Consider the following 13,089-nt stretch of genomic DNA (forward strand, 5'->3'; position numbering starts at 1 on the left):
TCATCTTGGTCCTAAAGGGGCGATCCCTTACTCTGAGATGATGCCATCTGGTTCTAGACTCTCTCACAAGGGCAAGTAACCTCTCCACAATTACCCTGTCAAGCCCTTAAGAATCCAAATATTTCAATTCGGTCTACTCTCATTCATCTAAACTCTAAACATTACAAGCCCAATCTACTCAACATTTCCTCATAAGAAAATCCTTCCATACTTGGAATCAACCTAGTGAAAGCTTTCTGGACTGTTTCCAATACCAGTCTATTTTTCCTTAGATAAGGAGCCTAAAACTGTTCACAGTATTCCAACTGTGGTCTTTCAGATGCCTTGTTAGATTTAGCAAGACCCTCCCACTATTTGTATAATCTAATCCCCTTGAAATAAAGACAAACAGAACATTTGTCTTCCCTATTGCCTTCTGAACGTGGATGTTAGCTTTTTGTGATTCATGCACAACAACCTCTAAATCCAAATGTGCTGCAGCCTTTCCCCACTATTTAAATAATATTCAGATCTTCTATTCTTCCTGACAAAGTGCTTAATCTCACATTTTTCCACCGCATACTCTATTTGCCAAGTTTTTGACCACTCACCTAACTTATCTATATCCCTCTATGGACTCCTTATGTGATCTTCACTACTTAACTCACATTTATCTAAATTAAACTCCATCTGCCACTCCTCGGCCCATTGGCCCATCTGTTCAAGATCCCGTCGTACATTGAGGTAACCCTCTGCACTGCCCGCTAAACTGCCAATTTTGGTGTCATCTTCAAACTTATTAACCATACCTCCTATGTTCATATTTAAATCATTTATACTAATGGCAAAAAGCAGTGGACCCAGTACCGACCCTTGTGACACATCACTGGTCACAGACCTCCAGTTCAAAAAGCAACCCTGTACCACCACCCTCTGTCTTCTACTTCCTCAAAGAATTCTAATAAATTTGTAAGGTATTATTTCCCTTCAAGAAGCCATGCTGAATTTGTTTGATTATATTATGTGTTTCTAAATGGTCTGCTATTACATTCTTTATAAAGTACACTAACACATTCCCAACAACAGATGTTAAGCTAACTGGCATTTAGTTATGTTTTTGTTTTTCCCTTCATTTTTGAGTAAGATTGTTACATTTCCAATTTCTGGAACATTTTCAGAATCTAAAGATTCTTGGAAGACTACTAGCAGTGCATCCACAGTCTCTGCAGCTACTTCCTTTAAATCATAGGACGTAGCCCATTAGCTCCAGGGACTTATCTGTTACGTTTACTGTTTAATTTATTTCCAATACCCTTTTGGGCAGATCTTAACAACTCACTCTGTAAATTCAGTGACGCCAATTCTTTTGGCAATAATGTTAAATTTGTACACTTTGGTTTTCAATTGTCCTGCTGGTGGCTACTAGTTGTTTATAAATCGTAACTTTTCAGACTCTGAACGCTTCTCATAACTTTCTGTGTTCAGAAAGGAACAATTCCAGCTCTTCTAGTTTCAATACATTACCATGGTCCCTCATCCCTGATACTTTCCTTTAGAATTATAAAATGATTACAGAACAGAAGGAGGCCATTTGGCCCATCATATCCTGTCAAATACTGGGCTCAAGTTCCACTTTAGGCTTAAGGATTGGAGTTCCCGGCCTTAACCTGACATTGCAGAGTGTGTGCTGCATGCTGGGATGTGAACCTAACTCCTGAAGTGTCCCTAACAGGAGATATAAAAGGTATTAAATATTCTTCAAAATACCTATCTTACAATGATGCAGCAATTTCTCCATTTCAAAGGAAATTTAAACTTATTTCTTGAAGAAATCCAGCATGAGCATTGCAAACTTCCTCCCACACTGTGTCAAAACACATTTATATTTGAAAAATGCCAACAGCGTATGCAGCACTAATTATTTTGATACGATGAGAACTAGGAAAACCATAAAGTACCTAAAGTTAAGTCACTCGATGCAGTGACAAAGGATGTATCATTAACAGCATCACCTGTGAATATTCCTGAAAAATTCTGCTAAACTCCTGGTTCTAGATTACTATTCAGCTCAGTCTGTTGGAAGGATATACACATGGGTGTCAGCATTAAACAGGGTTGTGTAGGATTGGTCATGAACCTCCCTGAAGTTAAATTGTTTGTTGGCACGAATCACTTACACTGGAGAACAGGTGGTGTAGCAGTAGGAGTAGATAAATGGTGATGTTAATGGACTAGTAACAATGGGCTGACCTTATGAGATGTGGGTTCAAATCCTGCTGTGATAGCTAATGGACCTACGAACCTACAGCATAAAACTAGTATCAAAGGGCTTTTGTAGGTCAGTGGTAGTGCCCATACCCCCTTGGCTAGGAGGCCTAGCTTTGTGCTCACATATTCCAGATCTTTACAATGACAGCTCTAAATAAATTGATTAGACCATATTTAAGTCTGTTATTTTGGAGACATTGATATTGGAACATTGAGATCTCTGCATGCTCTAATTAATACAGCACTGTTTATTTTTCCTGAAGCATAAAGTGGTGGTTTATTTAATATGATGAAAGTATTTGTGGCTGAAAATCTAGCTTCTCATTACAAAGCAAACGACTGAAGCAGTGTGAAAACAGGCCATGACATGTAGATGCATTTGTCAAAGATGCCTCTAAGTCTTGCGCAGTACCAATAAAAAGCTTCAAATTAAGTATACAAACTAGCCTCAGCTTGTGGCACACTGGTACTGTCTCTACCTTTGAGATAGGTTCAAGTCCCACCTACTCCAGACATTTTGCAGCATAAGAACTAGGGATGCTGTAAATCAGGAACAAAAACAGAATTGCTGGAAAAGCTCAGCAGGGTCTGGCAGGATCTGTGAAGGAAGAAGTGACCCTTCTTCCGGACCTGAAACGTCAACTATGTTACAACATCTCTGATTTAGGCTAATTACAAAATATCTAAAACTGGCCTCAGTCACTAGTGTCCACCATAACTATCCTCGTTAAAGCTAGCCTTTTTATTTTGGCCATCTGGCCTCCCAACACTCCCGTGAAAAAGCCTCGGAACCCCTTCTTCACGCTAAAGGCGCCAGATAAATATAAGTCGTTGATGCAGCGCGAGTTTTAAAAAAAAGAAGCCGGGATGGTATTTTTTTAAAAAGCTCCCTTCGGTTATCAAAATGAAAAGCACCCTTCCTAGCGACTTCAGTCGGCGTTGTGTCGGCGAACCGTAGAATTTATTCTCTGCGGCCATAGTTCTCGGAATGAGCAGCGCTTGCGCCTTGGTAATGGTTGCATTGCACTGAGAGGAACGGGACTCCCTCCCCTAAAATATGGGGAAACAATGTATCGGAGAGGAAATGCTCTGTGTTACTTTGTTGTAACTAGTTTTCAAGAGCACATCGGGAAGGGCTGGGAAGTATGAAGGAGATGGTTGGAGGTTGCTGCGTGTGTTCTGACGAGAGGGGATGGGCTGAGAATCCTTTGGTCTACTGTGACGGGCATGGTTGCAATGTTGCTGTTCATCAAGGTAAAGGGGGGGGAGAGAGAGGAAGGCATTTTTGTTTAAAAAGGGCTCAAGCCTTTGCAAGAGGATGTGGCGCATTTCAAGCCTTTCATTTCACGCCTTCTTGAAAAATGTAACGTGATCTTTTCTCACCCACCCTCCAAAATGCCAATAATAATGTTTAAGATTTTTTTTAAAGATCGAGAAGTTGCAACATTAATCCGTCTTTCTTCTTGTGGTCGCAAGAGTCCAGTTGTCAGTCACGTAGACTTTAGTATTTAAAAATAAACCATGTTTTGGCAGCATTTTTGTAAATGTACCTTTTCAGGCGTTTTATGTTGTGATTTTGTAATATGTCTTTTTTTGTCAAAATATGTAAATCTAACTTTGTTTCCTCTCTCTCTGGCGTTTAATGTACTTTTCAGCAAGCCACATTGACCTGTGTGTGATTATTAATCCGTTAGCAAGGACTAACAAGCAGCGTGGGGAAGCGAAAGTAGGATTTGTGGGTGTGGGGGTGGGGTGGGGTGGGGGGGGGGGGTGTCTTGTTCACCTACACTTGTTAATTTCACCTGCCAATCATTTGTGTTGCCCTTAGTTTGTTGCTGGTAACGTTAGCAACTACTGGTGTTTCTGTTTGTACAGTCAGCCATAAGCCTCAGCTCCAGCTGATGTCCTGCCGGTTAAATGCACCACTTTGGTATTAAACTACATGTACTAGATAAGTCCAGCCCCAGTCCCCTAGACTGAGCGAGCCAAGATGGCCATGAGGTCTCCTTTTAATGTTTGACCCACTGCTACTGGGGTTAGGGAAAGAGATATCAACCATTAAAACCAACTCAGATCAGTATAAGGGACTTTTTAGTTTACAGAAAGTAATCAGACAAAACCATTGGCAGGGAGCCAAAGCGGATGACTTTGGATTGGGTAACCAAAAAAATAGGTCAAAGGGTTGGATTATAGGGAGGGTTTGGAGTAGAAGGGAGAGTACTTCAGAAGCTTAGAGAGAGAATTCCAGAACTTGATGTTACAGAGATAGGGAGAGGTGAGGACGTGGAGGGAACTGAACACACAGAAGATCATTTTAAAGTCTATGGACCATATTGAATGCACACAGTGAACATGATCAGATTTGCATGTGCATATCCCCTACATTAGGATAACTTGCCAATTCACTGTCTATGCATATGCAGGCACGTGACTGCCTGGTAACAGTATTACTGGTACAGGTGGAAAAGTAAGAATTTCTCCCCAACTCTTGTTCTGATGCAATTGTACACAAACTGGGAACATCAATTCTGAATTTCCCCAGCTGTGCACACAAGAATCAGCTGGTGCTCATTGTTTTTACATTTTGAGTAATTAGAATTTTAGACATCTTCAGTCTGTCAATCTGGAACTCTGTCAGGTTTTTGGATTATTAGAACAGAAATGCAGGTGATTTTTGGCATTGGATCAAAAAATTTCTATTATCATACTGTTTACATTTAACATTTATGTATACACCAAGAAGATTAAAGGAGTCATGACCAAAGTTACTAGAGCTAGGGAGGGAGGTGCTACCAATAAATCCACCCTTCCCTTTTCAAGAGTAGGAAAAAGGTGAAGCGGAGAAGTGTAGGATTGTGCAGTTGTAACCAATGAATGCTGTTTGTGTATTTATAACTGTTTTGCCCCCTGTTTCTATTTGCAGCTTGTTATGGAATCGTTCAGGTCCCAACTGGTCCCTGGTTCTGCAGGAAGTGTGAATCTCAGGAGCGAGCTGCTAGAGTGGTGTGTATTTATCAGATTGCCTCAGAATTCTGCTAAATGTAGCTGTATGTTAACCCTTGAAAGCAGAGGGCATGTCTTCATATTGTAATGCATTGTCTGTGATGGTTTGGACATGTAGCATATGCTGTATCTAACTTATAAAGTTGGAACTTTGTCACAGATACAGTTTACCCTCACTGATAGCATGGTTGATAAGTGCATGTCATGGTTCAACAGTAAGCAAAAGGAGTCAGGAACATCCCAGGATTGATCGATGGTTTTGCTGCTTAGGGGTACAGTTAGTCTCAGGAAGCCTTGGGTTGAGGAGAAGATAAATTAGATGATAGATCCATAAGAAATGGAACAAGAGTAAGCCATTTGGACCCATGTGCCTGCTCTCCATTCGATAGGAGCGTGGCTGATTGAACATTCCTCACATCCACTTCCCAGCCCTTTCCCCATAACCCTTGATACCCCTATTGATAGACAATCTATCTATCTCAGCCTTAAATATACAAAAGAACTTTGCCCACTTGGCCCTCAGTGGTGAGGTTTTCCAAAGTTTCTCAACCCTCTGAAAGAGACCTCCTCAAACCTAAATTGGTGTTCCTTTATTCTGAGACTTTGCACTCTGGTGCTAGACTCTCCTATGGTGGGAAACATCCTTTCAGTATTTGCCCTGTCAAGCCCCTTAAGAATCTCGTGTTTCAATGAGAGTGTCTCTCATTCTTTTAAATTCCAGTGAGTAGAGTCCCAACTTCTTTAACCTTTGCTCATAAAAAAATCCTGGGGTCGCCATTCCTACTCAATGACCACTGGCTATGCTAGAAGTTGGCATGTAGAATGATTGAATGATTCACCACAGAATGAGGCCAGATGGCTTCTCATGCCTGTGCCAACTCTTTGAAAGCTATCCGATTCATCTCGTTTCGCTGCTCCTTCCCTGAAAACATATGCCCCTTCATGTATTTATCTAACTTCCTTTTGAACATTATTGCTGAATCTGCTTCCACCACCCTTTCAAGCAGTACATTTCAGATTATTACAGCTTCCTGTTTAAAATGGGTTATTTTTATTCTCTATTCTTTTGCTGATTACATTAAATCTGCATCCCTCTGGTTACAGTACTTCTGCCACTGGGAGCAGTTTCTATGAAAGCCCACCACTATTTTGAAGACCTCCATTAATGCGCTGCCTAATTTTCTCGGCTCTAAGGCGACAATCCAAATTTATCGCGCCTCAATGATAGATTTTGTTCAGCTATGGAATCCACTGGTGCAGGACTAAAGAAAGAGATCAGGAGATTGGGAATAACTAAAATATTGTACGAGAGTTGGCATTGATGTGACAGGTCGAGAGGCCTCTTTCTGTGCTATAAACATTGTCTGATTTGTCTCTTTTCTATCACGTGTTTCTGACTGATAAAGCTTGCTGACTCTCACTGTGTAGGCTTCACCTTTAGAGCTCTCAGTAGGGTGTAGTGCTGGAAAATTGCCAGTGCTTGGTTGATGAGTCACTGAGAAAATTGGGAGCATGTAGATAAATTGTGTCCTTTTCCATATATTTTGTTGTGCTATATGCAGGTATCACTTATTCCTGTGTGTCCATATACTGTTGGATAACCTACTCTGCGTTTTAAATTTGGGATCATTCTTCAGCTGGGTGTAGAGAGAGAATTTCACTTCAAAGCTGAGAATTGGATGGAATCTGTTCAGTCAGAGTAAACTGCCAATAGGCTGCAAGAGGGTTGGCAGTCATTATAGTCCAGAAGTCTGGGAGGTTTAAAAACTGTCAGTGAAATCAAAAGGACGAGTTGTAATTTATCCAATTCTCAAAGCCATGATGGTTCACGTTTACTGGAATCTTGCCTGGCATTTTGAAACAGGGGATGATATAGTAATTGGTGGCACCATTGATACAAAACAGGGATGGATACAGTTCTGATACTTCTCCTCTGCTTAGTCTCAGCAGAGGGTAGGCCAATATTCCTTGGCGCCTCCTAGCCATAAATTATAGGGTCCATTGTCTTTTATCTGGAAGCAACCTGTGTGGTTCAGTACATTACAGTTTATTTCCTGATGGTAACACAGTATAAGAAACAGTACAAATACTATTTTTATGCACGCAGCTATGTCCACAAGGAACTGATCAACATTATCTTAGATCCTGTGGCCTTGTGTTTTGTAGTTTTAAGGAAATTGTATTTTTTTTCCCATTCATCAAAGTGAGGGATGCCAGACCCCAGGAAAATGTAACATTTTCCACCTGCCCAGTCACATTGCCTTAGGCAAGTTTCTGCAGCAGGGTAATTATGGAGGCAAATTGACGCTCCATCCCTGACAGTAGAGTTCCTGATGGATTCTCTTTGTGTGTGTGTGTGTGTGTGTGTGTGTGTGTGTGGGGGGGGGGGGGGGTGGGGGGGGGGAGAGAGACCTTCCATTAATTCAACCATTACTCTACTGCCCATCTCCTAACTGACACCATGTTCTTTTTACCTGTCTTCCTGTTGTCATAAACACCATATTCTCACCCCTTATGTTTCAAATTGTAACTGAGTTTTGATAGTATATCTGTCTGGTATGTTTCAAGAGTCCTGATATCTTCAAGATGAATCATTTACCTCTCTGTAGAGAGTGGTGTTGCCAGATGAAAGCCATGAACTTTCACAAGGTGCAGTTCCCACAGGTGATGACAGTCCTTTGCTATTGTGTTCAAGTGGTCATGCTTTTCGCATTGCATTATTCTAGCTAGCAGATGTTGGTGGGAATCTCTGCAATGGGTTCAGAAAATATTTACAAGGATGTTGCCAAGATTAGAGGGTTTGAGCTGTAGGGAGAGGCTGAATAGACTGGGGCTATTTTCCCTGGAGTGTCAGAAGCTGAGGGATGATCTTAGAGAGATTTATAAAATCATGAGGGGCATGGATAGGGTAGGCAAGGTCTTTTCTTGGGGTGGGGGAGTCCAAAGCTAGAGGGCATAAGTTTAAAGGTGAGAGGGGAAAGATATAAAAGTGACTTAAGGTGCACCCTTTCCAAGCAGAGTGTGGTGCATGTGTGGAATGAGCTGCCAGAGGTAGTGGTGGAGGCCGATATAATTACAGTATTTAAAAGGCATCTGAACGTGTCCATGAATAGGAAGGGTTCAGAGGGATATGGGCCAAATGCTGGCAATGGGACTAGATTTATTTAGGTTCTCTGGTCAGCATAGACGAGTGAGACTGAAGGGTCTGTTTCACAGGCATTATTGTGCCTGCATCTGACCTGTCCTCATCCAAAGAAGGGACAGTTTTCTGAGCTGTCTTTGTATTAGTAATGTCTTAAATGTCACAAGGTTTTATTTAGCTCATTCATGAATATCGTAAGCCTGCCTGAATACTGCTGGAAATGATCCACCATATAGAAACAGGGTCAGGTCATTCAGCCCATTGAGCCTGCTCCACCTTTTTAATACAGTCATGGTTGATTGAACACTTCAGTGCCTGTTATCCACACTATCTGCATCAATAATCCGAAATCTATCAATTTCTACTTTAATCGTGCTCAAAGACTGAACTTCCACAGTCCTCTGGATAGACAATTCCAAAGATTCGCCACAGTGATATACAGCACAGAAATAGACCCTTTGGTCTCACTCGTCCATGCTGACCAGAGAGCCTAAATAAATCTAGTCCCATTGCCAGCATTTGGCCCATATCCCTCTAAACCCTTCCTATTCATGGACCCGTTCAGATGCCTTTTACGTACTGTAATTATATTGGCCTCCACCACTACCTCTGGCAGCTCATTCCACACATGCACCACACTCTGCTTGGAAAGGTTGCACCTTAAGTCACTTTTAAATCTTTCCCCTCTCACCTTTAAACTTATGCCCTCTAGCTTTGGACTCCCCCATCCCAAGAAAAGACCTTGCCTACCCTATCCATGCCCCTCATGATTTTATAAATCTCTCTAATATCATCCCTCAGCCTCTGACACTCTGGGGAAAATAGCCCCAGTCTATTCAGCCTCTCCCTACAGCTCAAACCATCCAATCTTGGCAACATCCTTGTAAATATTTTCTGAACCCATTCAAGCTTCACAATGTCCTTCCTATAGTAGGGAAACTAGAATTGCATGCAATATTCCAGAAAGTAGCCACAACATGACCTCCCAACTCCTATACTCAGTCCTCCTCTGAGTAAAACAATTTCTCCTAATGTTGGTCCTGTGTGGCATCTCCCTTACTTTTAAATTGTGTCCACTGGTTCTAGCCTCACTAACCAGGGGAAACATCTTACCTGCATCTACCCTATCCATTAGTTTAAGTATTTTATGAGTTTCAATGATACCACCTCTCGTTCTTTGAAACTCTTGAGAATACAGGCCCAGTTTGCCAAATATCTCTTCACAGTTCAGTCCCACCATCCCGGAATCCAGCATGGAAAACATTTGAGGTCAGCTATTGCAAAGCAAACTGGGGAAAAAAAAAAATCTCTTCTCTGTTTTATCCTGTCTACTTCCTCCTAGCGAGAATGTGCTTTACTGAGTGACCATTTCTGAATAATGGTCAGGAGGTGAAACCTTCTTTGATATTTTTTCCTCCACCCCTTCTAGTTAGGGAAATCCTGTGGTGTTTAAGACATTTTTCCACAGTCCTGGTGCCATATTTGCTCACTGACAGTTGAGCAATGGCCAACCTGAGGCATCCTTATTTGTTTTTATAATGCAGTGCGATTTAGGTTGGAAGCTGTATTTCTCAATTGAGGTAATGGGAATGGTTTAGGTAACTTAACGTAATCCAGGAATTAGATATGCTTGCCAGGGTCCCATACAGTGGGCCTGCACATGCATAAAGTGGGCCTGTGCACACATCTTTTGAGTATTGTGTAATTTGGAACTGCGTGCATGGGCATATAGATCTCTGTAGCATGGTTCTGAATGTGCATATCTGTACGTTCTGTCAGCCTGAGAAAGCAGGTTTGTGTATGTAACAAGGACTTGTGTAAATAGGCATGTGTATGTAATGAGGGCCTGCCTACAAGAGCCTGCATGTATGTGTGTACACATCTGAAAAGTGGGTCGGTTTGTGTGCACATGCGTGTCTAATGTGGGTCTGTGCACACACTTAAGTGTAATATAGGTCTGTGCGCATGTATGTGTTATTATCACTTGAATCTTTATGTGCAAGTTGCTTATCAACTGCACCACTGACCAGCTATTTCCCCAGTAGGGCCAACTTCTTCACAATAAGGTCAGAATGCCCTAACTCTTTGAAAGGTCCTGTACCTGAACAAGGTTGTTAGCAACTGTATTGAAAAGCAGAGGAGCTCTGCTAAACTCCCTTTGATTCCTCTTGGTTCAACCTCGCTCAAATAAAGATATAGAGGGACTGGAGAAGCTGCAAAGAAAGTTTACAAGAATGCTTCTGCTTCCAGAACTGAGGGGTTTGAACTATCGGTTGGATGGAACGACTTGGGTACTATTCAATGGGAAAGAGAGATTGAGGGGTAACTACTTGAATTTTTTCAATATTTTGAGCAGCTTTGAGAGAAAATATTTGCACTTCTGGTTGAGTTCAAAACAAGGGACTAATAATAAAAGATAATCACCAACAATTCCTTAAAGGATTAAGGGAAACAGCCTTTGTGAAGACAGTGATTAGAACATAGAGTGTGCCGTCACAAAATGTGAGACAAATGGCATAGATGCCCTTGAGGGAAAACTCAATAAATTCATGATGGAGACAGGGGTTAAAGGAGACTGGGTGGATGATGTACAGTGTATGGAACCACCAGTACTTCCAAGTTCCCCTCTCAAGTTGTGTATCATGTTGAGTTAGACATATATTGCACCACCGTCACTGGACCAGAACCCTGAAACACCCTAATTACTGGTACTATGGGACCACCAACACAACATGGACTGCAGGAACTCAAGAAGGTGGTCCAGCATTACCACAAAAGTGCATTTAGTAATTGGTAATAAATGCTGACTTCCATTACCAGTGACATCCACATCTCATGAATCCATTTCTTTTTTAAGAAGGCAGTATTCATCAGTGGGGGCTCAAATAGCCTGTTTCTGTGCTATAAATTCTATCTATCTTGATGCTGAAAATGATTCTTCTTATCCTGAAAACTGAAGATTGTAAATGTGTATAACAGCCAAATCAGCAATTAATCATAAGTTAAGATCACCAGCTTCTTTCAGTAGAGGTTCCATGAATTCTGACATCCTGTCAGTGGAAATATTGATCTGCAGTTGTCTGGGCTCCACGACGATCCTTGCTGGGACTTGGCAGATTGTAGCTCCTGCAACTGCAGAAAGCCATAATTGAATGCAAGAATTGAACTGAAAATCTGGGACTATTTTGTCCAATGTAATCGACTGGCATGATATTAATCCTGTGCCATGAATTTGTTGGTAAATGGATGCACTCTGCATTAAAGGATGCCACATGTCTGACTCTTGTTACCTTTTCCAGTATGAAACAGAGTCAAACAGGCAAAGAAATTCTGTTCCAGTTATTTTCTTTCAGTCATTTGTGCTACCCCTGCTGCAGGAAACAGTCTGTATTGGAGGCCTTCAGACTTCAGGGTATTTGGCTTCTGAATCCTCTTGGAGATGGTGGGATAGCCTGATGATCCAAAACTTGGTGAAAGAGGTAGACTTGAAGGAGCCAGCTAAAGGAAGAAAAAGAGGCAGGGAGAATTCAAGATTCAGCCCCACGTAGTTGAAGGTATGAGTTGTAGACTTGCCGAGCCAGTGTGTTTGATTGTAGATGTTTCGTCACCCTGCTAGGTAACATCATCAGTGTGCCTCCGGTGAAGTCCCGCTTGTTATTTATATGCCTCTGTTTGCTGCGGTGGTTGGCATTACTTCCAGTTCTGTTTTTCAGTGGTTTGTACTTCGGGTCCAGTTCGATGTGTTTGTTGCTGAAGCTCCAGTTCGATGCTAGTCCTCCAGGAATTCCCTAGCATGTCTCTATTTGGCTTGGGCTATTATGGATGTGTTGTCCCAGTTGAATTTTTGTCTCCATACCAGTTGGTCTCAATACACACGAACAAAGAAGGACACAAATTCAACTAGGACAACGCATTCATAATAGCACGAGCCAAGCAGGGACATGCCAGTATATTCCTGGAGGCCTGGCATTCCAACCGGAAATTCAGAAACAAACACATTGAACTGGACCCGATGTACGAACTACCGAGAAACAGAACCGGAAGTGATGCCAACAACCCCAGCAAACCGAGGCATATAAATAGCAAGCAGGACAGAACGCCAACGCTTCACCAGAGGTGCACTGACGATGTTACCTAGCAGGGTAACAAAACATCTGCTACCAAACACCAGCTTGGCGAGCATGTCTACAACCAGAGCTACAACTCTACTCAAACTTTAAGTTGAAGGTATAGCTACTAACATTAGAGTGAAGAAAATCTAAGGTGCAAGAAAGCAAAATGATCTCGGGTTGTTAGTAGGTCTCCACATACTGGTTCAGAACATTGAAACTAAACACACTGTGCCTGGATTATCAGGTCATTTGCCAGCTAGAGATTGTTTTACTATTTCATTCTGAAGTGCATGCATAACCTCGTTTTTTTTTGGTGGCCCTTTGAAACACGTTACAGAATCACAAGGTAGATTTTAAGTTGCTGCTTAAAAACAACCTGGTTGACCGAGCTTCTGGTCATCTGCACTTTACAAAAGGAATTCCAAATGCTGGGGGCCACGGGCAGTAGAATGCAAGTCTGCTAATAGTAGTGCAAGTAAAGTCAGCGTTGCACAGGAGGTCAGTATTGGAGGAACACACTTGTAGGCTAGCAGGAGGTTAAGATCTGCAGTCTGCAATGTTATCTAACTGAAGCCTTCTACCTTT

General features: G+C 41.8%; 1 protein-coding gene across 3 annotated transcripts in view; it reads left to right on the forward strand.

Annotated features, from left to right (window-relative positions):
• Positions 1–3,234: 3,234 nt before the first annotated feature.
• LOC125466291 (protein AF-10-like) overlaps positions 3,235–13,089 on the forward strand; it is a 177,229-nt gene continuing 167,374 nt past the window's right edge. For all 3 annotated transcript variants that reach the window (XM_048560605.2, XM_059638736.1, XM_059638737.1), the window contains exons 1-2: positions 3,235–3,501; positions 5,171–5,250. In XM_048560605.2, coding sequence (XP_048416562.1) covers positions 3,393–3,501; positions 5,171–5,250 — 189 coding nt within the window. In that variant the 5' untranslated portion in view covers positions 3,235–3,392. The remainder of the gene's footprint in view (positions 3,502–5,170; positions 5,251–13,089) is intronic.

The sequence above is a fragment of the Stegostoma tigrinum genome, chromosome 31 (assembly GCF_030684315.1).
Source record: "Stegostoma tigrinum isolate sSteTig4 chromosome 31, sSteTig4.hap1, whole genome shotgun sequence".
Lineage (NCBI taxonomy): Eukaryota > Metazoa > Chordata > Chondrichthyes > Orectolobiformes > Stegostomatidae > Stegostoma > Stegostoma tigrinum.